Here is a 24191-nt window from a genome sequence, read left to right on the forward strand (position 1 = left end):
AAGGGCTCCCCGGGCCTGGGTGCAGCCAGGTGGTGGGTGGGGGCATCCTGAGGACCACTGGGCCCAGCCGGAGCCCAAGGGTAAGAGGGGAGGGAGGGTACGGCAGCCTGAAGGAAGCCGAGAGCCTTAGAGGAGGTGCCGGAGGTTCCTGAGTGATGGCTGAAGGCCCACCCCTCCGGGAAGACATAAGGCCCTGGAAGAACAGGAGCGTCAGCGTCCTGCTGCTTCCCTCAGTCCCCGCGCCGCAGAGACTGCCAAGAGCAAGCTTCCTCTGCTGCAGCTGCCCGCCACCCACCCCCGACTGGCCCCTCTCTGCAGTCACAGTTAGAGATGCCTCCATTTCAGATCCGCTTCCTGCTTCGGCTTTGAAGGTGTGGTCTTCCAGAAGCCTCTATGAGCATTTGAAGAAAGCTCACAACGCTCCCTGATCACTGACTGGGAACCGACCCTCCTGGGCCTGGCCTGCAGGCAGTGTGGGCGAGCCTGCACACCCAGGATGCCACGGCCCGGGGTGTGCGGAGTGTCTGCTGCTGCTCTGCTCAGGTTATGCCCTCCGGCCCCTCCCGGGCTCCATGCCAGTCCAGAGGGACCCAGGAAGGGACTGCGGTTAGGCTTGGCATGGCCTCCAGTGGAAAGAGCTCTGGAAAAGAGATGTTCATGCCAGGGACCAGACCTTTTCTCTCCAAAAAGGCAGGAGAAGCTGGAAGGGACCATCTTTGGAGAGAGTGTTCTGGGTGGGAACCTAGATAGGTTTTTCTAGTCTCACATGGCAGGGGGAAGGCTCCCCAAGATGGTCCTCTGGGTGCTGGGCCCAGGCGAGCTCTGGGTAACCCTGCGCTGGGATGTACTCTTAGGACCGGGGTCCTCGGGCTGAGAGCAGAACGGGCTGGTCCCTGAACGGCCTGGAAACAGGGGCAGCCGCGGTGACCCACTCTGGAGGCCACCCGAGAGGCCGCCCGAGTTTGCCACTCCTTCCAGAGAAAGAGGATCTGCTCACTGACAGGAAGATGATGGGGGTGATGCCCTGAGGTGGGGGTCCTGGGTTCGCACCACAGCTCTAGTGTTAACAGTCAGTTGGTTTGCAGGGACCGGCTTTCTTTACCTTCAAGGGTGTTTTGGACAAGTGGCTTTTTATTCTGTTACTAAATTATCAGTCAACTATTTCTATCTCTCTTCCTCCATAAAGTTCCACTGGCCGCCTAAGGCCAGAGGGAGTGAGGCTGTAGGGGACACAGCGGGGACAGAGCCTACATCCAGGGCCAAGGCACGCTGGATTGTACTGCCTTCGACATAGCAGGACTCTGGAGCTAGATGCACCCATGATGTGGGGGGGGGGCAGGTACCAGGCCTACCTGTCCTCTCTGGGGACCCTTTGGAACATTGTTTATAAGACGCCAAGGGAGAAGAAGATCGGAGAAAGAAAGTGGGAGAGAGGGCACCTCCATGCCACCCAAAATGTAGATGGGAAAGTTTGAGGGTCCCTGAGAAGGACGGCCAGAGGACAGAGGAGGGCAGGGGTCGGTGAACGGGGTTAGGCGAGCAGAGACAGAGCTCTGGCAGAGAGGATCTGGGAGCCAGGAGATGTGGTAAGCTGCCCCCGGACCTAGTCCAGAGAGAGCCAAGGGGACCAGCAAGAGGAAGAGGAAGGGAGAAAGGCTGGTGAACTCCACAGGGCTTGGTCTGGCCTCTCTGGCTGGGAGCAGCTTGACCAACAGAAGAAAGAACAGCCAGGGCACAGCTGAATCTGCTCTCGGGTTCTGTCTGCAGAAACATCACACAGCTCCAGTGGGGGCCAGCATGGAGGCCCCCCGCCAATTGCTCAAAGGAGGAGGCAGGGCCCTCATGCCCAAATCCTTACCCAAGAATCTGCAAAGCACAAGAGGCTGAAGCCATCAGGGGGGTCAAGAGCCCTAGCCCTTCCTTGGCTTCACCTCTGTCCCTCTGCTCATCTACCAGGAAGCGATGCATAAGCCACTGCATCTTCCCTGCCTGGCCTGTGGGAACTGCGCAGGTAGGAGCCTGGTCCAAGTCCCAGGGACTCGGCCCCTCTTGTTCACCCGAGGGTCCAGGCAGCTGCAGCGGGACCCTTCTTCCTTTCTCAGGTGACAGCCAGAGCCTGTGCTGAGCCTGCCTTGGGGCGTGGCCGGGGCCCCAGGTCCGGGTCACCAGCCGGGGCAGGGGGATGTGAGCGGGTCTGGGCTGAGAGCTGCAGAGGGGCTGGGTGGGTGGTCGCAAACATGGTCTGAGGGGTGAGGTGGGTGGAGGCAGGGGCGAGCTGTGCCATGAGAAGTGACCATGCGAGTGTTCTACGTGGCTCAGAGTGGAATGGAGTTCCGAATGCAAGAGTGGTGGTGACAAGTGTGGATGCTGGAGCTCGCCGGCTCCGTGGATGGAGGGCGGAGGAGACATGCAGCAGAACAGGGGTGAGGAGAGAAAATCAAAACCAGGAACCGTGTGCAAGAGCGCCACCTGGCGGCCGGGGAAGCAGGCAGGCGGAGGGGCTGTGTGGGATCCAAGAGGACAGGCTGGGGCAGCTGGGCGGGTGTGGGGTCCAGGGGTGGGGAGGGGATGTCACGGCCCCGTCTGGAGCGGGCTGCACAGCTGGCCGCTGGGGAGTGGGGGCAGTGGGGGGACAGGGAGGGGCCCAGGCCCCAGGCGGAACGGGTCCGGGCCTCTGATCTCTGAGCTAGGGCTCCCAGAGGGGAGCTCCCTACAGTGGGCCGGGGCAGTGCTCCAGCTGACTGTCTCTTACCTTTGGTTTTAAAAGCAAAGTGACAGTGCTTGCACACATAGGGCCGGACGTCAGTGTGGGTGCGGATGTGTTTCTTCAGCATGCTGGGCTTCTTGCAGCGAATTCCACACTCCTCACAAACATATTTCCCTCGGCCGCGGCCTCGCACATATACATACTCTTCGTTTGATTTGTACCTATGAGCAACAGGCGTCATGGTAAAGGAGAAAAAAAAAGGAGGAGAAGAGGCTGGTTCCAACCTTAGAAGATGCACACGCTTCCTAGGTATACCTCCAGCCCTTCATGGATACTGGGTGAGAAGGACGTGGACCAGAGAGAACTGCATGGGGGCAGGGGGCAGGGAGTCGCCCTGGGGATCCACCGCGGACCCCTTGCACCTGCCATGCCCTCGGCCGCATATGGCTGCCCCCTCTCTTCCCTCCAGAGGCAGCAGGCCCTGTGCTTCCCACCAGAAAGGGAAGCCACAGGTTCACGGAGTGCCTCTGTCCCAGAGCCGGCCTTGGCCCCAGGCTCTGCCTGCAAAGGACGCCCCCTGGGCCAGCAGAATCACAACGTACGAGTGATGGAAGGTGACAACCACGCTCCAGTGGCTCCAGCGGCTACCATTTGCCGAGGGCTCCCTCTGGGCCCACACTTTAGACAAATTAAATCACAACCGTGAGCACGAGCTCTTAAGAGCCTAAGGCTCAAAGTCCTGCAGCCAGAAAGGTATGGACCTAGGATCTGAACCTGCCTGCTCCAAAGCCTGCCCATCTCCCGGGAGCGGCAACAAGTGCTAAAACAGCTCGTTTGGAAGCCGCCTGGACACCGGGGTGACAGGAGGTATGTGGGACCGCTGTCACCTCCCTGTTTGGAGAGTCAGAAACCAAGAGTCCTGTGCACTCTCCCCGACCACATCTCCTGATAAGCTGTAAAGCTCTCAGGACCCAGATTCTAACACCTTGCTCCCGGGGACCCTCCGGGGTCACCATATCAGGGCCCAAAGCTTTCCTAGGGCAGCTCCTAGGGCAGCCATCCCACCTGCCAGGCCTCAGAGCCACCAGGGCTCTTGGACCTGAACCAGAATGGTCTTATTTCCACCGAGAAGGAAGCCCAAGAGGCTCACACGCTACGATCCTTATCAGAACGCCTCGTTGTCCCTGATGTTACAGCAGCGCCCTTCTCCCCTCGGAAGCAGGAAAGGCTCTGCTGGGACCGGGAGGGTGGTTCCTGGTGGGATTCCAGGACAAGAGCCTTCTGATGCATGAGGCCGGTGGGGGGGGGGTGTCTGACATCATGGGCGCCTTAGGGAAGGTGCAGCCTCTCTGAGCATGCCCCCCAGCACCCAGCAAGGGGCCTGCCAGTGCCCCACACTCAGGCTACACAATAGGTCCCGGCCCGGCAGTCTTGGCTCTCAGACTTGGGGCAGGCACAGGGGGCAGGGAGGTGGCTGGGAGAAGGTGAGGCAGTGGGGACAGCAGCTGGGACTCAGTCCTGCTCTGCAGGGACCATCAGCTTCTGGCTGAGAGGATGTCACAGGATGACCTGAAAGAGGGGACTCTATGAGAGGGAGCCAGCAAACGGCGACGGAGTGATCACACACACACACACACACACACACACACACCCATATGCACACACACACTCACACCTACCGCCTCCCCACACTCACACACACACTCTCACACATGCACTGCTCTCCGCGAGTCCCTGAGGGCCCTGGTATTTGTCAGCTCCCTTTGGCCAACCAGTGCCTCTCCTGTTGTCTGAAACCACCTTCCCTCCTTAGAGGCCCTGACCGGTTGGTGGTGGGACCCTGTTTTCCGGGGAGGGGCCAACTTTCACCTGATCCAGGGCGAAGTGACATCTTGTGTTCAAGGAGAGGAAGGGAGGGCTGTGGGGAGGGGGCGGGGAGGATGATTCTTATCACTCTTATGGAGAACCCCCTATGGGCAAGCCCGGGAGACCCGTCTCTGAGGGACAATGGTTCATCCTCATGCAGCAGGATGCCTCAGGGCCACCAGGGACCCAAACCACACCCTGATCTTAAGTCCTGTGTCCCTCTATGGCCCCCTGGAAACCAGTCTAAGATGGAGTGGGCACCCTTTTCCCAGCCGGAGAAGAAAGAAGTGAGAATGGCTTGGTTTTCTTCTTGGCACTGGAGGCTGTGCCAACTGGATCCTAACCTCCACTCGGCCCTGCCCGGCGGGTCCACGAAACCCCCTCCCCTCCAACATCCAATGACAAAGGCGTCCCTCGGTGCTCCCTGGCCCTCCTCCCAACTGCTGTGCTGGGCATTGCGAGCTAGGCCCACTGCCACTCTGACTCTCCTGTATCTGGCCCCTGCCCTATGCTCGAGCCAACTCAGCCACAGTGACCTGTGGCTGCTCTCAGACCCCCCAGTTCTTCCCCCACAGCAAGCTTAGACCACAAGTGGTCTTCCCTGGCTCACGCTTGCATGTGTGCAGAAAGGCACACATGTGCATGCACATACACATAGAAAAAACTCTGAACTCTCGCCTTGACTTGGGTGTCTTGGCCATGGAAGGTGTGTATAACCTGCTGGGGAGCAGAAGGGGGCTTGGAGGGGCCAGAGAGGACGGTGAGAGATGGAGGCAGGAAGGGGGAGCTCCAGGCAGGGACCAGAAACAAAGGCAAGAGGGATTAAAAGGCCCTGATGGACTTGGTGGGGAGAGCAGATGAGGTGGGATGGGCAGGACGGACGGGATCCCCATCCCCATCAGCCCTGAACGCCACGCTAAGAAGTTCAGACTTGACCAAAGATAAAGGCTCAGAGAAAAGATGCTTCCCTGGCACCAAGAGGAATGGTCCGGTGGGGGGGAAGACCTCGAGTCCCCACAAGAAGCGCGTGTTTTAGGACAGGGGGCCATCGGATGGGGGAAGGGTCACAATGAGGCAGAAACAAAGATCAAAGTATTCAACGTGGCTGGCTCAAGTGATACCACCTGTGGGCGTGGAGGGGAGCGATGCAGGACCCCAGGCCTTTGCTGAGAGTGAGAGGCCGGTGAGGAAGACGTGAAGAGATGTCCAGGGCACGGCTAGAAATCCTCAGGATTCGCGACGGGACGTGCGGATTTGTAGGGAGGAAGACGACAGTGCACGAGAGGATTGAAAAAGAGAAGAGGGTAGTGTGAGGGTCTTGGAGGCTCCCCAATGTTGGGGGGCAGAAACACAGTCCCAACACACCTACCCCCCAAGCAGCTACTTCCTGGGAGCTCAGGAGGTTTGGAAGCCAAGAGAATGGGACTGAACTGACAGCAGCCACCTGCTCCGATGTCCTGGAGAAGGGTGGTTCCCTAGGAGGAAGGGCCCTAGGAGGAGGAGGAAGGGCCCCAGGACTTGAAGAGCGTGGTCCTGTCTGAATGGCCCAGAGCCTATGACTTCTCTCCTCTCTGAAGACTGAGACCGGGATCTGTACAGCTCAACAATCTGTGGTTCCCAAAGGGCGCAGCCCAAGGGCAGGCATGGGGCCACCATCCAGTGTGGGCTGGGTCCTCCCCACCAGCTCAGGATCAGCCTCTTCTTCCCCAGCAGCTCCACAGCCTCTGCCTTCTGGCACATTCTGCCATCACGGACCACACGCTCACCAGTCAACCCACCAACCCCCCAACCAACCTCAAAGCCTTGCTGGACCTCAGCCCGCTCCAGTTACTGCTCCCTCTGCTCTCTTTCTCAGCCCAAGCCAGGGAAGGGCAGCCCAGGTCTGCTCTCCCTGCCTCCTCCCCATGCCCGTTCCTGAACCGCCATGATTCCGCTTCCCTGGCCAGCTGTCCCTGCCAAGGTTGCACATTGCTAAATCCAAAGGACAGCTGCCTTTTCCTGTCTGCTCTTCTGCCCGCTTTCTAGAGGCTCCTGCCTGGCTTCGCGATGCTTCTCTGCAGGCTCCTTCCTTACCCCTTTCCCTTGCTGCCACTCCTCAGGCTCCAGCCCGCACTCTTCTCCCCTCGCCCTTCCCAGGTTATGCCCCCTGCGCACGCCTGACTTTCCACCTGGACTCCGATGGATTCCCTGTGCTCTCCAGGTCTGACGCCCTGCTGTGCATCCAGATGTCCCCTCAGTCTCTCGCCTGGTGGTGGTCAGGCCCCTCCTGCCCTGCACGCCCAGAAGTTTCCACATCCCCTCTGCAGCACCCTCTCCTCCTGGGCACTCGTCTCCACAAGCAGGACACACACGTGTATGGCTAGTGAAGCCGGTGGCCAGGCCTTCCTCTCTCCCACACGAGAGCTGTGGCACTGACATGCTCTGTCATGCTCCTCCCAGTCTGGGGAGATGCTCCTCCACCTCCGTCAGGACAAGGCCCTGTCCCTGCACGGGCACGCCACCAGGTCGGCTACCTCTCCAGAGCCCTGACCCCTGCACCTTCCCACCAAACATGCCAAACATCACTGGGGGCCACAAAGGCCCTTTCCTCCAGCCTTCTGCCCTCCCCGGCACCATCCCCCTACACCTGTCCGGCTCCTCGTCTCCTTCAGGGCTTTGCCAAAAGGTCCCTTCCTCCGAGCCCTCTCTTAAACCTCTGAGCCTGGGGGTTCCCCCTGCTCCTCCCTCATGGCACGGTCAAGCTGTGGGCACTGAGGCGGCCTTCTCAACGTGTGTAGCCCCCATTATCCCAGCTGTTGGTACATCCCCAGGACTCAGCACAGCGCCCGACCCCCACAAGGGCTCAGCACTCCTCGGCTGCCCATAAGAAAGCCAGACCAAGGCCTTCTTTCTGGGTCTGCTCTAATCAGACTCTCAGCCATGACATCCCCTCTCTATGAGGCTAGAACACAGGCTCAACACAATACAGTGGCCTCTCCGCAGGCATGGCACCTAGCCACGATGGACAGGCCGAACTCTCTCCAGTCCCTGGCAGGAACTATTCTGCTCACGGGTCAGCACGAGACCTGGGTCTGAGTTCCGGCTGCTGTTCAAACTTGTCGGGTGACCTTGAGTCAATCAGTCCCATTCCTTGGACACAGTCAATCTTCATTGTCCTAAGATACGCCAAGCCCCGTCACACGCCTGACCTCAACCGGTCCTCGCATTGGCCTTTTACCTTTGTCCTCATTTTATGGAAAAGGGAACCAAGGCCCCTGGAGTTTCAGTGACGTGGCCGATGCAGCCAGTCAGTAATCTACCCCCCCAGTTCCCCAGCCACGCACAGACGTGCCGCACAAATACTTTTTGGTGATGTTGATGTTTCTTTAGCACTTTCCTTCTCCAGGATTCCCAGGGGCCCACCACACAGCAGACAAAGAAGCACAGCATCGTTCTCTACCCAGCCCTTCCTGAAAGGGCCGCCAGTTCTGGGTAGGACCTGCAGCTGTTGACAGCTACAGAAAAATGCCTTGCAGAAAGCCAGGGCAGGAAACCAGAAAACCATGGTGGGGCCCTGAGGGGAACAGTTCTGCCTCTCAGGTCTGCTGGCTCCTTCCCATTGCCCCAAGGCTGCCCTTGACTCAGGGGGGGGAGTGACACCCCCCTACCCCACCCCCTACCAATTCGGAGGCCACAGATAGTCCCCGCTGACAAGCGTGGTTGCAGCAGATTCGTGGCTCCCGGGATAGGGAATCATTTCTCTGAGCCCTACCACCTGCCTGTCTTCTGCTCCCCTGACAAGCCAGAGGTGTTAGCCAGTGTCAGAAATGTTAAGTTTTGTCCTAGACGGATAGCTATTTCTGTGGATTCCAGAATGCTTTGGCTAGAGGGACCTCGAGACCAGAGGCCCAGAGTCAGGCTGGCCACACAGCAATGGAGCTGGGCAGAGCAGGGCTGGTTGGGCCGTGGCCGTAGCACCAAGCGGGCGGGGGGGGGGATGTCTCAGACCCCTGCCTCCTGGATGCAGCTTTTTGGTTCTGCTGCCTTAGGTCGAGCAAAGAGTAAGACTGCCAGGAGGGGCGAGGAGCTGCCAGATCCCGCCACGTCTGGTTTTGTTCTTACGCTGCAGCAGTCAGACTCACGGACTCCAAGGAAAGAGCGAGAATCTCAAGCAATCCCCGATCCAGGGGGTCTTATTATCGTCCTCTGATAGAGAAGGAAACAGAACCAGACAGGTCAAGTGTGTTGCCATAGCTACAAGGCAACTACAGAGTGGTGAGGCAGAGCTTGGACCCCAGGTCTGATCCCAGAGGACAGAGGGCACAGCACCACCTGCCTTCTCTTCCAGTCCTGCTGCCAGGGATGCTGAGCCATCTGACTGGGAACGCTTGTGGCTCTAGACTTTTCAGCGGCACTTCTGGAGCCCGCAGCTTGCGCCAAGCTCCCCCGAGCTCCAGAGCCCGGACATGGAGGGGGTGGAAAACAAATGTCATCGCAGTCACGGTGACAGGGGAGCCGTGCTTGGCTCTGCTGATGACGAAGACTCAGCAAGGAAGCTGCTCCGTGCGGGAGTGAGGTCCCCGTCACTAGCACTGTTCACACAGAGGCCAGAGGGAGCCTGGAGCAGGTGGAAGTTCAAGGTTACTGCATACCCACACCGCGTCCAGCACCATGAAGCCTGCTTACTCCTACGATGGTGCTATAAGATGGACATAGTTATCCATTAAGTATTTCATATTTATTCCTGACCAAAGGGAAATTCAGGGCACTAGGTGAGGGGCTGGCAACATGACTGAGTGGGCAGAGGAGGCATGGGGGGAGGGCTGAGGTGGGCTGGAAGGCAGGACACAGTCCCTCTCTAAAGGGACAGGGGTTACACCTTTCTGGCCAAGGGTTGCAGGATGCCGTCGGATCTTCCAGGTTTTCAAGAAAACCACAAATACAGATTTTTAATAATATGGGTCTACTCGTATGTAGCTTTTCCTAGGTACCCAACACTATTCTAGATGCTTCATATGCATTACTTCATTTAAACTCCATAAGACAGGGGCTCTAGTCATCCTCATTTACACAGGAGAAACTGGAGTCGCAGAAAGGTGAAGTAACCTGCCCAAGGCCACACAGCCAGGAAGTTAACAGAGCGAGAATATGATCCCAGGTCACACGTTACAAAGTTCAGGTGCTTAACTGCTAGGCAATGCTGACTAACACTTGAAATCACCTGTTTCAAAAGACAATTCAAGGCACATAAAATAGAAGAAGAGGCGGATTCAGAGCTTAACTTCTGGCTCTAAGTAATGTCCCCAAGGTCACGAAGCTAGCGGCAGGGGTCCGTCTGACCTTCAAGTCCACGACTTTTCTCTCCACCAAGCTGCATTTTTCTTCTAAATGAGGGTGTGAACTCTGTGGCTTCAAGTTACCAGCTCTCTGAGGCTGGTCTACAGCTATGTTACTGACTTTTCCATAGATTATTAATATTTTATCATTAAACCCTCACCAATCCTCCAAATTCACATATAATCATGCCAAGCAAGAGGAAGAGGTGATGTGAGGTGTGCACGTCACCGCTCTGAGTCCCACTTTTGCAGGGAGCCTGTGTCCCCCGAATTGAGGTTAGAGTCGGTTCCCAGAGGTCACTGTGTCCCCGAAGGTCCCACCATAGCGGGCCGGTCGGCGTGTCTGCAGAGACACACTGCTCTCGTGGTGCAGCCTTAAAGGAAGGGATGTGGGAAAAGGAACAAGGGGCAGGTGGTCCAGCCCACTGAGCTGCCTCTCTGTTACAAATATTCAGCTGCTAAGAGGTAGGGAACACATCCCTCTGCGAGAAGTAAACCAGAGAGGCCAAGCTCTGGGCCATGGAGGGACGTGCCCACCGGGTTCTCGGTGCATCCTGGATTTTCCTTCTGCGGGGTTCTGCAGAGATGACATTCCATCACAACATCTGGGGCTGGGGTGGCCCTTAAGGCATGGTCCAGGGACAGGCCTGCTGGGCCAGGAATTCCACAGCCGGTCTGTAACTGGAGCGCAGGCTCAGAGCCCACCTGTGGGCTGTCTATTTTAAGCCAGTGTTCTGTGTATTTACTCAACGGTACTGACCAAGGCCCGGTCGGAGCCTGAGGCTGGACCAGGGCCAGGAAAACAAAGCTAAATAAAACTTGGACCTTGGTCTCCAGTGCGACGAACAGATACTTCAAGATCACGAAACAAAGAGGAACAGTAACTCCGATCATGTACAAGTAACTCCGATCATGTAACTCTGATCATGCTTTGGATGATCAGGGTGTGTCTTAGGTGGTTTTCTCGGAAGAGATGCTTTTCCTCTGGTAACTGCGGGGAGTCCGAGCCAGGGCAGAGGCGGGAGGACAGAGAACGCAGGTTGGAGGTCGGCTGGCATAACGGAGGCAGGAGAGAAGCGGGTCAAAGAGCCTTCGTTTCCATCTTGCAGAAGGACTTCCTCCACGGGAGCAAGTCCTTGTCCATTTCACAGGCTTGCATTTGTGCCTCCGGGCCATTTCCTTGGTTTGACCGTAATGAGTTTCCATTCTTGGGGGCACATCAGCAGGCAGCATCAGCTTTCCGGGAGAGAGAAGCAGTTCTGGGGACTGACCAGGCCCAGAGCTAAGACCAGGAGGCGTCTTTGATTCTAAAGACATTGGTACGATTCGTGGAGATGTTGTGGAGTGAACGACCAAGGGCAGACACCCAGAGCCACCAAGCGGGCACCGCGCCTGGGCCCATGCCAGCTGGGGTCAAAAGAATGCAGCCAAAGGTCCTGTTTCCGAGCAGACAGGGAGATTAGGGAGAGAGTGGCAGGAAGCCAGAAGCTGGGCCTCTCGTGTTCAGAGAAGTGAAACTGCCAAAGAGGCACTCACTCCCTAGATGTGCACAGATACGGAGCTGCTCCAGCTTTCGGCAGGCTCTGGCCTGCAGGGTTCTAGAACAATGACTCTCATACCGTGCTCAGGACTCCCGGAGGCCTCCCCCTCCACACTGAGCTGTTTTCCAGAGGAGGCATCTAGGCAAACTGAACCTGGTAGCAAAAAGCTCTGTGGGTTTAAAAACATTGAAAATCACTGTTAAAGAACATCCATGCTTGGAAGGACCTTAAAACCTCCGACTTCAGAGTGGCGGAGGGGGCTCGTGCAGCCTCTGAGGCGGTCATGGTCAGGAGGATCCCATTCCGCCTTCTCCCAGGGCTGCATACACCTGGGCACCTGGGGGTCTCACGGTTTCTGGGCAGCTCTTCTTCTACTAAAGCTAAAGAGGTCAGCCTGTGCTCCCACCTGCAGCCCGAGCTCCGGCTAGTGCCCCTCTTCTACATGACAATCTCCGAAGGGGGCCAGTTCACCCAAGACTGCTCTCCTGCAGACCTGTCATTTCCATAGCCCCAGGCTACGCCACTCAGGATGGATGCGGGAGGCCTCCGCAGACTCCCCCAGGCCTCTCTGGGTTGTCCTTCGTAAGACGGGAGCCCCCCCCCCCCCCCGCCCAGGGCCCTTGGGTGGGGCTGGACCAGCCCAGCTGAAGCAGGACTCTGGTCTCAGTTCTTCCTGCCTCCTTTCCTTGTTCCCCAGACAGGAAGCCGGCCCAGAATGGGGACAGGACCAGATCCTGGAGACTGAATGCCTGCCTTACTCTTGAAGAAAAAGCAGCGACAAGAAAGTCAGCCGGGGTTCGAGCGGTCAGCTTTTATCACGGGAGAGGGCTATTGTCTGTTGAGTGCTCGCTCCGTGATAGGCACTTTTTCCAGGAATTCTACTGTGGAAGCCAGGAATTCTACTGTAGGACCCGTGGCAGGAACTGAGGCTGGAGGGTCGTGTTGAGGCTGGCTTGAAAAGTCTCAGATACCAGCACAAAGGCTGGGCCCGTGTCTTGCAGGTGGCGGGGGTTGGGGAGGGCTATTCAGTGAGGGCTGTGTTCTGGAAGCACATGCTGGGGCCGCGGCTAGAAGGGGTGCTGACCAAGGCCGTCTTCTAGCAGTGACTGCTGAACTGAGTGTATACACGAAGTGCCTGATTAATGCTTGTAAGCCAATGGCTAAGACTCCTGGGCCAGCTTGCTCGTGATCTGTGAAGCATCAGTGTTTCCAGAGCAGACATATATATGCACTGAGATGCAAATAAGGTGAGAAAAGGCTGCGAAGTATATTGGAATATTCCAATCTCACCCTCAATGCAAGTTCTCAGCCTGGTCCTCTCCCCCTAGTAACAGCTTTCCCAGAGGCAGAGAACAGCAGCAGTAAAGAGAATCAGGCCTAGGAGCCAGAACTGCCAAGGCTGAAGCCAGGCTCTGCCCCTCATTAGCTGCATGACCTTGGGCAGGTTACATAACCTCTCTGTGCCTCAGTTTCTTCATCTGTAAAATGGCGATGATGACCTATTTCTTGAGCTGGGACTAACAGAGCATAGTGATGGCATATTCACTGCAAAACAGCTCACGGACTATATACTTAGGACTTGGATCGCTTTTTATACGGATGATACGTTTCCTTTTAAAAATCACTGAAAAATAATAGTACACACTCATAGGGCCCTTGCGAGGTTAACTTCATTAATCCAAGTCACACGCTTGGAACAGCACCCAGCACATACATTGGGCTCTGTCAGTACTTCCCTCTCCCTCTAGCCCTTGGCCATGATAGCCCTCATGACAGTTAAATTTATTCTTCAACAATGTAAGGAAAACCAAATGGCCCAGTTGTCCATCGACTGAGAAGCTTGGAGATGTCCCCTGCCCTTCTGATCAGAAAGGAGGCCAATGGTTCAGTGCTGTGATGCCAGGCGATCCGTCCATCTGTGGCCATGCGTGGACCGGCTGATGGAATAGCAGGCAATGACGATGGAGGTTCTGCTATCTCCTCCTCCCTTGCCGTGGCCAGGTTTGCAAAGCAATCCCAAACATGCTGATGGGGAGGCCTGTGCCCTGGGAAGCCGGTCACGACCACAGCCAAGGTGATGGTGGTGAGGAACAAGAAGGAGCTGCTGACTTGGGACGTGAAGCATTCTAGCATCCAAACTTGGATGGTGATCACACGGCCGAAGCAGCTTCAGTTTCCCCTATGAACATGATCCATGCCACAGCGAGCTCGACCAGTCTTAGCCTCCGGCCGTCCACCCACATGAGACTACTTGTGAAATGGAAATTGGGAGGACCCAGGGATCAAGGTGCAGAGAAAGAAAATACAGAGGAGGAAGAAGCCTCAGTGGGAGGAAGAAGCCTCAGTGAAGTCAACCAAAGCTTTTGAAACCCGATCAGGATAATACAGGTGCAAAGTGGGCAACAGCTTTCAAGAGAATTCCAAGTTTAAGAGCAAAGGGATTTGGTTATTTGCATTTCAAAGCCGCAAACCAGGACTCTGCCAGCTGGAGGGACCTTGCTGGCTTTGACTGGACGCAGAGTTTTTCTCCAACCCATCTCCTTCACCCCCAGGCCGTCATGGTGGCCCAGTTAGTACCCTGGCCAGAGGAGGGGTGTGGGGAGGAGGGGTCACAGCACAGCTGCAAGCAGGCGTGGCCCGGTGGTGGACAGTCTGACCTCCTGCCTGACGACCACATGGCATCTGGCCTTCAGTTAAAAAGCTCAATGCTCTGGACAGTTCTTAGCAAGACAGATGGAACAGACACTCTGCAGAGAGGTAGGCAGGGTGGGAACCCTGGTGATCCGAGCTCATCGTGAAGATCCCACTGAGCACTACTGCCCCAGCTCACCGGCCTCCGGAAATGCCATTTCTATGAAACCTGGTCAGAGGTGACAGAGTGTGCGGGGCAGTGGGCAGAGAACACTTCGTGTGTCCCCAGCACGGTGAAGCTGACCGTGGCCAGGGGCTGGACGGGAGAGAGCAGACCCAGGGCACATGAAACGAGGTGGAGGCTCCTAGGGACCTGGTTCTTTTGAAATCCTCCAGTGCAAATAAAGGGAATGGAGAAGTTTCTTAACTCCCTGGAGAAGTTCCTCACTGGCTGCGCACCATCCCTCAGACAAGGCAGTTGCCTCGCTCCCTTGCCCTTAGATGCCTCACAGCCTTCCTCTCCGGGAGCCAGGTACCCTGTGTGTGGGACCCCCAGTCTTGCCCTCAAAAGATCACAGCTTTGGAAGACTCTTCCTTATCTTCCAGTGGGGTAGGAAGCAGCACCTTTGTCGATGGGAGCCTTAGATCATCTTTACGGTCAAGGTGAAGTGGAAAGTCTCCAGTCTGATGGGGCTGCTGAGGACGGCTTTGCCTGTGGCTACTGGACTCAACACAACTACTGAGCCATTTCCTGCTCCGGAGGGACAACGGCAGCAACAATAGTAACGACTGAACAACTGTGACCCTTTAGCACGATGGGGCCGCCTTCCTCATTATGGGGCTCGTCTATCCCTTACTGGAAATCAGCGAGGTGCGTAATGTCATGGCTCTTTTCAGATAAGGCAGTGGAGGATCAGAGAGGTAAGGTAACTTGCTCAAGGTCACACAGCCAGTGGGCAGCAGAGAAGGGCACCCAATCCCCAAAGCTCCTCTCTGGCCCCCATACCCTTCTAGCTCTCAGGGCTGGAGAAGATGCCACTGATGGGGGTGACTGTTCTCCAGAGCACGGAAGGAGAAAGGGAAAGAGGAGAGATATCCAGCTCTCACCATGAGCCCTGGGGGAAGCACCACCATCGGCAGCATCTCCATGCACAAGCATTTTGTGTGTGGGGGGGTCCATTCAGGGCCTGGCCCTGGGCATATGCGGGGGCAGCCACAGGGTCTCCCCAGGAGCTTGCCACACAGGTGGCCGAGAGTCAGGCACCCTAGTGTGTAGGGCTGTGGAGGAAAGAACACAGATTTGGAGCTGGTAGGGCTGGCTTTGAATCCCAGCTCTGCTCCTCAGGACCTGAGCTGAGTTAGAAGTCCCTTTGCTCCTCTGAGCCTCTCATCTGCAGATCGGACACGTGTGTGTATGTGTCTACATAGGTAACTGTGACTTAGCAGGTGGTGACGAGGGTCAGGAATGACAGTTTTGGAGAGCTTAGTGCTCCATTCTGCACTGCGGCATGGCAGGCCCTCAGCAAACTTGGGCTATCATTACTGCAAGTGGTGATGGTGAAGGGTGGGCCCTGGGCAGGTGACTGCGGTTGGGACAGGGCTCAGCCCAGGGGACCTTGTGCCACACCTCAGCAGGTATTTCCCGGAGCTGAAGTCAGCCACCTGGGATCTCCCTGAGAGCGTGCACAGGGAGGGCTGCTGGGGAGAAGGCGCGTGGAGCCAAAGTGCCAACCGGCCGTGGGAGAATGAGGCTCCCCGCGGGGCCGGAGAATGCTCAGTCCCGGGCACAGAAGAGTGAGGAACGTTCTCAGCAGGCTGAGAGCTAACCGAGAAGAGTTCCAGAGGCAGAAGAGGAGCCCTCAAGAGGGTCTAGCTACATTCTGAGAACAGTCCCCTCAGAAAGGTTTTAAGTAAGTTGACCGCAGGTGTATGAGGGCCTGTGGCTTCCCCAAGGTCGCTTGCACAGACATCAACAGCAGAGCCAGGACCCACGGCAGGGCTGATATGACCGGGCGTGTCCTCATTACAGGCGACCCGACACTCCCCACACACTTCCCTGCACTAGGCCCGGTGCCCAGTAGAGAACTGAGTCAACACACAGTGTCTCCAGAAAGCCCTGGGCACCTGTCCAGCAGCCCTGGCCCAGCCTGGACCAAGTGTCACTTACGACTGCTATTTACAGCCCACAGGGCCTTTCCGAGTGACCCTGTGGCCTGAACTGAGCCCAGAGGGGATGCAGAATCAGCTCGAAACGGCTGAGAGAGAACAGACCCTGCTAACATCTCCTGCAGGCCCACGGGGTACTTGCTGGGAGTGCTGGCAGAGGCTGAAGCAACCTTCGGGTTTCCCAACGGCCTGTGAAAGTCCAGGTAGCTGTCCCTATCGCAGAGATGGAGAGACTGAGCTCAGAGAGGCACAGGGACGTGCTCTCAGCCACACAGCTCCTAAGTGGCACTGGGTCCCCCCAAAGATCATTCTTATTGTGCTCCCTGCCTACATTTTTCAACTTAACATGTTTAAACCACACACGGGTTTTATGGAACGGATTGTCCCTGCCTGTGGGCTTCAAGGCTGTCCACCAGGGGCAACCTCTGTCTGTCCAAAGCAAACCAAAAGTAAAAATGTCAAGCTAAAGTAAGAGGACACACCCCGGGGTTTGGAAGGAGAGATGGGGTCTGGCAGGGAGTGGCAGGGTGGGGGAAGGTCAGGGAGGTGACTGGAATGGGGGTATTTGACCTGGGCTGGGAGGACAGCTCAGCTGTGAGGATTAGGAGATGAAGACAGGGAGAGGGCTCTCCAAGCGGAGGGAACAGCATGAGCAAAGGCACAGAGGCAGAGAAGCATGGGCAGCACAGTGGCTGGGCCCAGGGGGAAGGGACTGAGGACGTGGTGCTTGGGAGGGAACTGGGGCGCCAGCAAAGACTCTGAGCCAGGCTTTAGGGCCAACTGTGTGGTAGAGGCACAGAAATACCAAGCTTTGGGGATTTAAAAATACTTCGAGCGGGTGATGTGTTTACAACTTACAGTAATTCCCATTTGCTCATCCCCACTCTCTCCCCTGCAAAAATGCGATGAATGAAAAGGGACAGAGGATCTTCCCCTCCCACGGCTGACACCTGTGACAGGATCCAAGGCCCCTCCCCATCCATCCTGTCCTCTCTGGTCACCAGCCCCCCTCCCTGCGGCCTCCTTCTGGCCTCCCTCCAGCCTCACCAGTCCCCTGTTCAGGTCGCTTCATCTGGAACAGTTCTCCCTCCCCCGCCTCTCCCCATGCCTTTGTCAACTGCGGCTGGCCCTCAGAGGCTCTTCCAGAGCGCAGCCCAGTCCTCCTGTTCAATGGCCGCCCGTGCTGAGCCATCCTGGAGGTGCCCGGCTGCAGGGACAGGGGCCCGCAAGCGGACATTCAGTGCGCCACTAGGACTCTCCCCGCTTTGCCGGGGACAAAGGGAGGCACAGAGAGGTTACACAACAGCAGGGGATAGAGCAGGAACTCAAACCCAGTTGCACCGGCTCCAGGCGGAGCTCCCAGACCCCCCAATCCTGCCTTTGTCCTTCTCCGGTCCCTTACCCCCAAGCAGGCTCTGTTCCACCAGGCAACAGGCCGCTTCCAAGCTTGGGGGAGAGGCGGGGGTGTTTCTTTATTTAATCTCATTGTCTGCGTATTTAATCCTCACCTCAGCCCAGGACACAGCCTGTCACCCTCCAGATCACCTCAGCCCAGGACACAGCCTGTCACCCTCCAGATCGCGAGGCACAGATGGGCTCACAGCTTGCCCCAAATCACGCTTGCCTCCAGACGCAGTGATTTTCCCTGGCACTCGTAGAAGAGGACCCAGAGCAGAGGGCCCACCCTCCAGTCCCTTGCTGCCTCCCTCGGATTTACTGCCATGCCCTGACGCAGTGGAAGTGACCTTGACGGTGAGTGTGGTAAACGCCCACCTTGATGTTCCTGGGGGCTGGTCCCAAGGCCCCACACAGCTGGGGCTCTCCAGCCTCTGAGCAGAGAGCCAGAGCAACGCCTGCAGGGCCCATCCGGCCACGGCTTCACCCTAAGGACTCCCAGTCATGGAACGGCGGGTCCTCTCTCTAACACACATTAAGATAAAATGTGGCCGATGAAATAAGGAGCATTTGTCCCGATATGGCCCAAAATCCCCATGATGGTTTGCATCACAGCCCAAGGGAGGCTCTCGCCCAGAGAGCTGTGAACACGGAGAACTAGCTATGAGGCAGGTAGATGCTGGCAGGAGCCACGTGCCCAGGAGTCCAGGGAGGGGACATGGCCTGGGAGGAATTCCTGGAGGGACAGAAGCAGTGTTCCGAGTGTGGTACGCCCGCACCATGATTCTTCAGGAGGACAGCGACAGTGTCCTCTAGGTCCAGCCAGTAGCTGGGGTGTGGAGAGCAGCCTGGGTCCTGGGGGACAGCCGGGCCTGTCTACAGAGCCTGTGGGGACTCCAGCTGCCACCTTGGGCCTCCCTGCAGAGACCAGTACTTGACCCCCATTTCATCCCTGTCCTAGAGAGAAAGGCTCCGGCCCTGCCAGGGCCAGGGGTGCCAGGGAGCATGGAGGAGCCTGGCTGCTTTCCGTGTGCTGTTCTGTCCGAGAGTAAGGGCACCCCCTTTGATGAGGACTTGAGCAGCCTTCATGCCTTGTCCTGCTGGACCCCAGAGAGAGCCTTCCTGCAGTTACAGCAGCCTCTCCCAGCCCCAGGTGAGGGCTGACCTTCAGAAGTCCTTTAGAAGAGTAGGGGGGCCGATGAAGGCCCCTAAAAAGGGAGGGAGGGAGCCTAGAGCAATGTGGGGACACCCGCAGGTAACTGCTCTGTTCTTCCTGCTGTAGCCAGACCCCGAGACATCTGCTGGAGCCTGGGCAGGGGCTGCAGCTGGGCCTGAGTCCCACCTAGGCTGTCTCCTTCCATCCCCCAGGGTGGGGTGGGGGACTCCTGGGTCACCGCCCCTCCTGCAACTGGTTTCCTAGGGGACACTGGGTTTCCTGGTTCCAGACCCATTCCAGCCAGGGTCTCCTGCTTGCCCCAAGGGGCTCCTCCCTCCTCATGGTTGATTATAGAGGAGGGAGGCGAGGCCCCAGCTGCCTTCCTCATTGAGGGCTCCCCACTCACTGTGGTGGTAGAAACCCAGAGTCCATAGAGTGCCACCACCGGTGGGTTACAACCTTCAGGAAAATCATGGTTCCAGAATCTGCTCCTGAGCTTGCAAGTTAAGCAGTCCCAGAAACTTCCGAGAGACGGATCGGAGGTGCCCCAGCTGCTGGATCTGCTGACGTTTTGAAAGTCTACAGGAATCGGCCTCCTCCTCTTTGCCAGGGAGCGGGGGGGAATGGCTCTCCTTCCCCCTGAATCAGCCTGCGTCCAACCTGGCCCCCACCACACAAACATACTTTCCTACCTGACCCCTTGGCATCCTGACCAGCACAGCCTGTGGACAACCCTCCCCCCACCTCCCTGCCCTGGTCCTCTGGACCCTGCCAGCTGCCTCCACTCCTTGCCACCGTCCCTGGGGAGATGCCCTCCCTGTTCCTGGCTCCTGTCCCCGGAAGCCCTGCCTGGCCCCAGTCTGCCAGTCGTACTTGCCAACGGGTCATAAGGCCTCGATCACAGCCTGGCTTTCTGGCTGCCTCAGGCTCGTTTTGGCTCCTGTGTCCTGCCCCGTCTGTTGCCACCATGTTCCTGGGAGCCTGCCTGCCTGGCATACCCACCCCCAGCTGCCCCGCTCTGGCCCGATCTGTCTTCCGCTGGCTGCTGTGCCCCAGGACACACCGCCCTCCACCCTCCTGCCAGCTGGGCTGTCCCTCTTTGGTCTGCAGGTCTCCCATGGTGACAGAAGACACCTGTCCATAGCATGGGCCCAAACTTCTGCCTGGAGTTCAGGTCCCCCTTGTGCTTTGGTCTGATGCCCTTGGCTTGTCCGGGAATCTGCCAGACAGCCCCTGAAAGCCTGCGTCCCTTTTCAACACTTTCCTTGATTCCCGGCTTCCTCAGTCTCCTTTCTTCTGAGCCAAACTAGTTCTCTTTTTTCATTTTACATTTTTTATTTTGAAACTATGACAAACATACAAAAAAGTTAAAAGTAAAATGAAAAACAAAACAAAACAAAACCAAAAAAACCCAAAACCCCTTTCTCCCTGAATCAGTGGAGGGCAAGTTGCCCTATCCCATCCTCCCAGAATTCTTCCATTCGTATTTCCTCCATCCAAGGCCATGCCAGTCCACCCCTGTCAAGTCAGGCTCTGCCTCTCCAGCCCTGGCCCAGCCCCTGGAGGGAAGTGCCCCTCCGCCTATGGGGGTCCTGGCCCTCCCAACCGGCCGCCCTGTGTTATCTCTAGAACCAAAGGCTCCTCTGGGGGTCCATCATCTCTCTTCATGGAGGCTGAAGGCATTGAGAGGTTTTCCAACGCAGTAGCACACCAGAGCTGTCTCCTTACTGTCACCAAGATGACACGTGTCCCTCCTGCACTCCCACACACGTACCACACCATCCTTCCTCCTTTCCTCCCACTGGGATGTTTTGAATGGGGGTCAGCAAGAGGGTTTCTGTTATTAACATGCCCTGGGCCATAGCTTCCTCATTGGCAAAGTGAGGAATTTGGGTGAAATGATTTCTGGGGACCCTTTTGTAGTACTAGTAATAATAGACTTTCACTGAGTACTTATTATGCACCGAGCACTGGACATTCTTCCCATGGAGTGTCTTAGTTAATCCACATAAATCCTTTGAGATGGAATTACCGTGACCATTTCCACCTTACAGACAGGGAAACTGAGGCACAGAGGCGTGAGCTAGCTTGCTTCACATCAGAAGGGCACTTGATAGATTCCGGATTCCCAAGCGGGCCATTTGGCTTCTGTCCTCTTTACCGCAAAGTGTTTGTAAAAGGCAGGAGACACCAGGAATTGACCCTTTACTTGAAGAGGCCATCATGTAAGTAAATATTGATAATTCATGACGACGGAATAAGAGGTCAACTTTCTGCATGCCAGGTACTGTGCCAGGTATTTACAAGCATTGTTTCCTTTTATTCTCAACAACTTTGATAAATCGGGACCATTAGGATTCTCCCTTTCCAGCTGAGAGGGCTGAGCCACAGGAGAGGGGAAGCAGAGCCAGGATTTGAACCCAGATCTGGCTGGTGCCAAAGTCATGCTCTTGTCACTGTGTTCTACTGCCAGAACGAGACGGGTGCTCTGCGCGGCATGCAGGGAGTGAAGGATGCCCCCCACTCCCTCTGCTTGGCAATGGGTTGGGGTGGAGGGTTTCTTGTGTCTGATTCTATCAGATGCCCACAACAGCCCCGAGAGGGGTCTCCACCTCCAGAGTGGAGAAAGACACCCCAGGAGCCCCAGAGAGTAAGGTGGGCAGACGCATGGCAACAAGGTATGGTGGGAGGCATCGGTGTCTCCTGGGGCTGGACCTCCACCCTGGGGACGGCAAGGAGGGGGAGACACGTAACTGGGACCCCACCTTCAAGAGACCCCGCACCATGAAGACAGAGCAGCTCCCTTCTCATTTTTCTAAGCTGTGGGGCCAGAGAACCCTAGAGACTGAGCCTCCCCATTCCGTCCTTGTCCCTTTACCTATGCGTGCTCAGGCAAGCGATCCGCAGAGCCCGGCTCTGGGCTCTGAAAGAAATTCTCCCCGACAGATGTCTCATCTCAGGCTGGGGCATTCGGCCAGAGGCTCCTGCCCAAGAAGGGGCACCCTGCGGATGAGCGTGGCTTCGATTCTCTGACAGCTAGAAAAGGCCAGCTTCTCCTGAGGGAGGGACAAGAGCTCACAATAGCCTGTGGCGCTCCCCCACCCAGGCTTTTCCCTGAAGACTGTATCTGAGCAACAGCTCTTCCCAGGATCCAGTACAGAGCCGAATGAGCTCATCCTCTGACAAGAGCCGGAAAGTTCCTGCGTGTCACATCATGATCGCCAGAGATCCTTCACCCTGGCCGAGCAGCAAGCACTCGTTCTACGGATACAAACCGGGGTTCATGGAGAGCACAGGCACCGTCCGGGATCTCAGAGCCAGCGGCAGCCGTCAGCACTCGGACCCCAGCCCCGACTCCAAGACTCAGGTCCTCTCCTACATCTTCCAATTACCAAGGAGGGAGCTGAGATCCAGAGAGGGGACACACTTACTCAAACTTGCCATGGCTGGGCTCCCACCATGTTACCTCCTTCCCTGTCGGGGCCTCATTTCCAACAACACCTAAGGTGGAAAAGGCCAGCGTTTCCTGTGATTTGCAGCTAATAAAATCCAGCCTGCTCCACGCCAGTGTCATACACTCCCTCTGCCCCACAGCCCAGGTGTCGTTTTCACTGTCCCAGGATCTACCAGTCACAGACCTGGAGCTGACCTCCAACTCTCCCCCCTGTCACGTGGGGTCCTCATGCAGCCGGGCCCACAGAGACACCCTGACTTAGAGCCCTTAGCGGCTTCCCTGACCAGGCAGAAAGAACACCTCAGCCAGGAGAAGAACAGAGTCGCGCCGGGGAAGGGAAGGCGGGAAGAAAGAGAGGAAGATGGGAGGAAGGAAAGAACAAGGAAGACGGAAGGAAGCAAGGAAAGAAGTGGCGCCTTTGTGGGCACTTCCTGTATGCCAGGCCAGCGGTACGGGGACCCCGCACTATCTCGCCATTCATTCCTCACAAGCAGCCTGGGAAGTAGATACTTCCGACCCTATTTTTAGGGACTGGCCAGTAATTGCTGGAGGTGGGGCTGGAATCCGATTCCATCTCAGTCCAGAGCCCAAATACCTTCCAGACTTTCTGGAACTGGCATTTTGCCCTCCGCTCCTCTGATGCCTAGAAGTTTAGGGAGGCGCCATGGGGGAGCTCCCAGGGCCTATGGGGGAGCTTGGCAGGGTGGCTTTCCCTGGGGTTCTTCAGAAGGCAGGACACTGGCAATGAGCTCACAGACGGTGGGAAGAAATGAATGAGTGCAAAAGAGTTTTTGCAGACTCAGGAAAATGGAATCCTTCACTGACAGTAGGGAAATACAGGAACCATGCCCCCCTTACACCACAGACACTCTCAAGGACTCTAGAGACGAGAGTGGGGGGAACCAAGAGAAGGAGGCTGATTTTATTTACTTATTTACTTCTTTTATTTTTTAGAGCAGGGACAAGGATGAAGGGTGACAGAAGCTGATGACTGACTGACTGACTTTTAAGTAAACTCTACCCCAAACATAGGACTCACTCTCACAAACCTGAGATCAAGAGCCGGGCACCCCAGGGTAACTGCTTTTATTTTTATTTATTTTTAATTTTAACAAAGATTTTATTTATTTGAGAGATTGAGAGAGCGAGAGAGCGCACGAATGCACAAGCAGGGGTGAGAGGCAGAGGGAGAGGGAGAAGAGCCTCTACTGAGCAGGAAGCCCAAGAACATGATCTGAGCTGAAGCCAGATTCTTAACTGACTGAGCCACCCAAGCACCCTTATTTTTAAAAAAATTTTAAGGTAATCTCTACACCCAATGTGGATGGAACTTAACATCCTGAGATCAAGAGTCACAAGTTCCACCACGTGAGCCAGCCAAGTGCCCCTCAGGATGACTGCTTTTAGACCCCTATCCCTTTCTCAACTTCGGTAGCCAGGAGACCACCTCTCCTCCACCCCAGAGAAAGTCTGGAAGTTTCTCTACAAAGGATGAAATGGGAGGCCTTTGAGGAGGGCATCAGGCGAGCTGAGGACAGGCAAGGGCACCATGAATAAATGAGGGGATGAAGGGCGTCTCTCCCCTCTACCTCCCACCTTTTTCCATTTTGTGGCCCACAAAATAGAAACTCTACACCTTCATTCAGGAAATTGGAATCTTCGTGGGGGTTCTGTCCAAGCAGAAAGCCCTAAAGGCACTGTCACTGCAGCGACAGGGCCTGGATGGGCAGCGACCAGGATGCGCGCCGTCGATGAGCCCCCCTCAGACCCAGAGCTGCCGCCCACCTGTGAGCCTCCTTCTTACACAAGCAAAGACGCCAGAGGTCACCGGACACCTGAGAAAAAAGACAAACACACGGGCCAAAGGGAACCTGAAGGGAACAGAAACCAGGTAGAAAAGAAAACCAAAACCCAAAACGACGGACATTAACAGCCTCTGAGAGATAAGAGAAGGTATGGG

At 56.5% G+C, this 24191-nt stretch overlaps 1 protein-coding gene across 2 annotated transcripts in view; it reads right to left on the minus strand.

Moving 5' to 3' along the window:
• The window catches only part of HIVEP3 (HIVEP zinc finger 3), a 91918-nt gene that overhangs the window by 14818 nt on the left and 52909 nt on the right, over positions 1-24191 (minus strand). For both annotated transcript variants that reach the window (XM_044237970.1, XM_044237972.1), the window contains one exon: positions 2753-2928. In XM_044237970.1, coding sequence (XP_044093905.1) covers positions 2753-2928 — 176 coding nt within the window. The remainder of the gene's footprint in view (positions 1-2752; positions 2929-24191) is intronic.

Source organism: Neovison vison, chromosome 2, assembly GCF_020171115.1.
Source record: "Neovison vison isolate M4711 chromosome 2, ASM_NN_V1, whole genome shotgun sequence".
In the NCBI taxonomy this organism is placed as follows: domain Eukaryota; kingdom Metazoa; phylum Chordata; class Mammalia; order Carnivora; family Mustelidae; genus Neogale; species Neogale vison.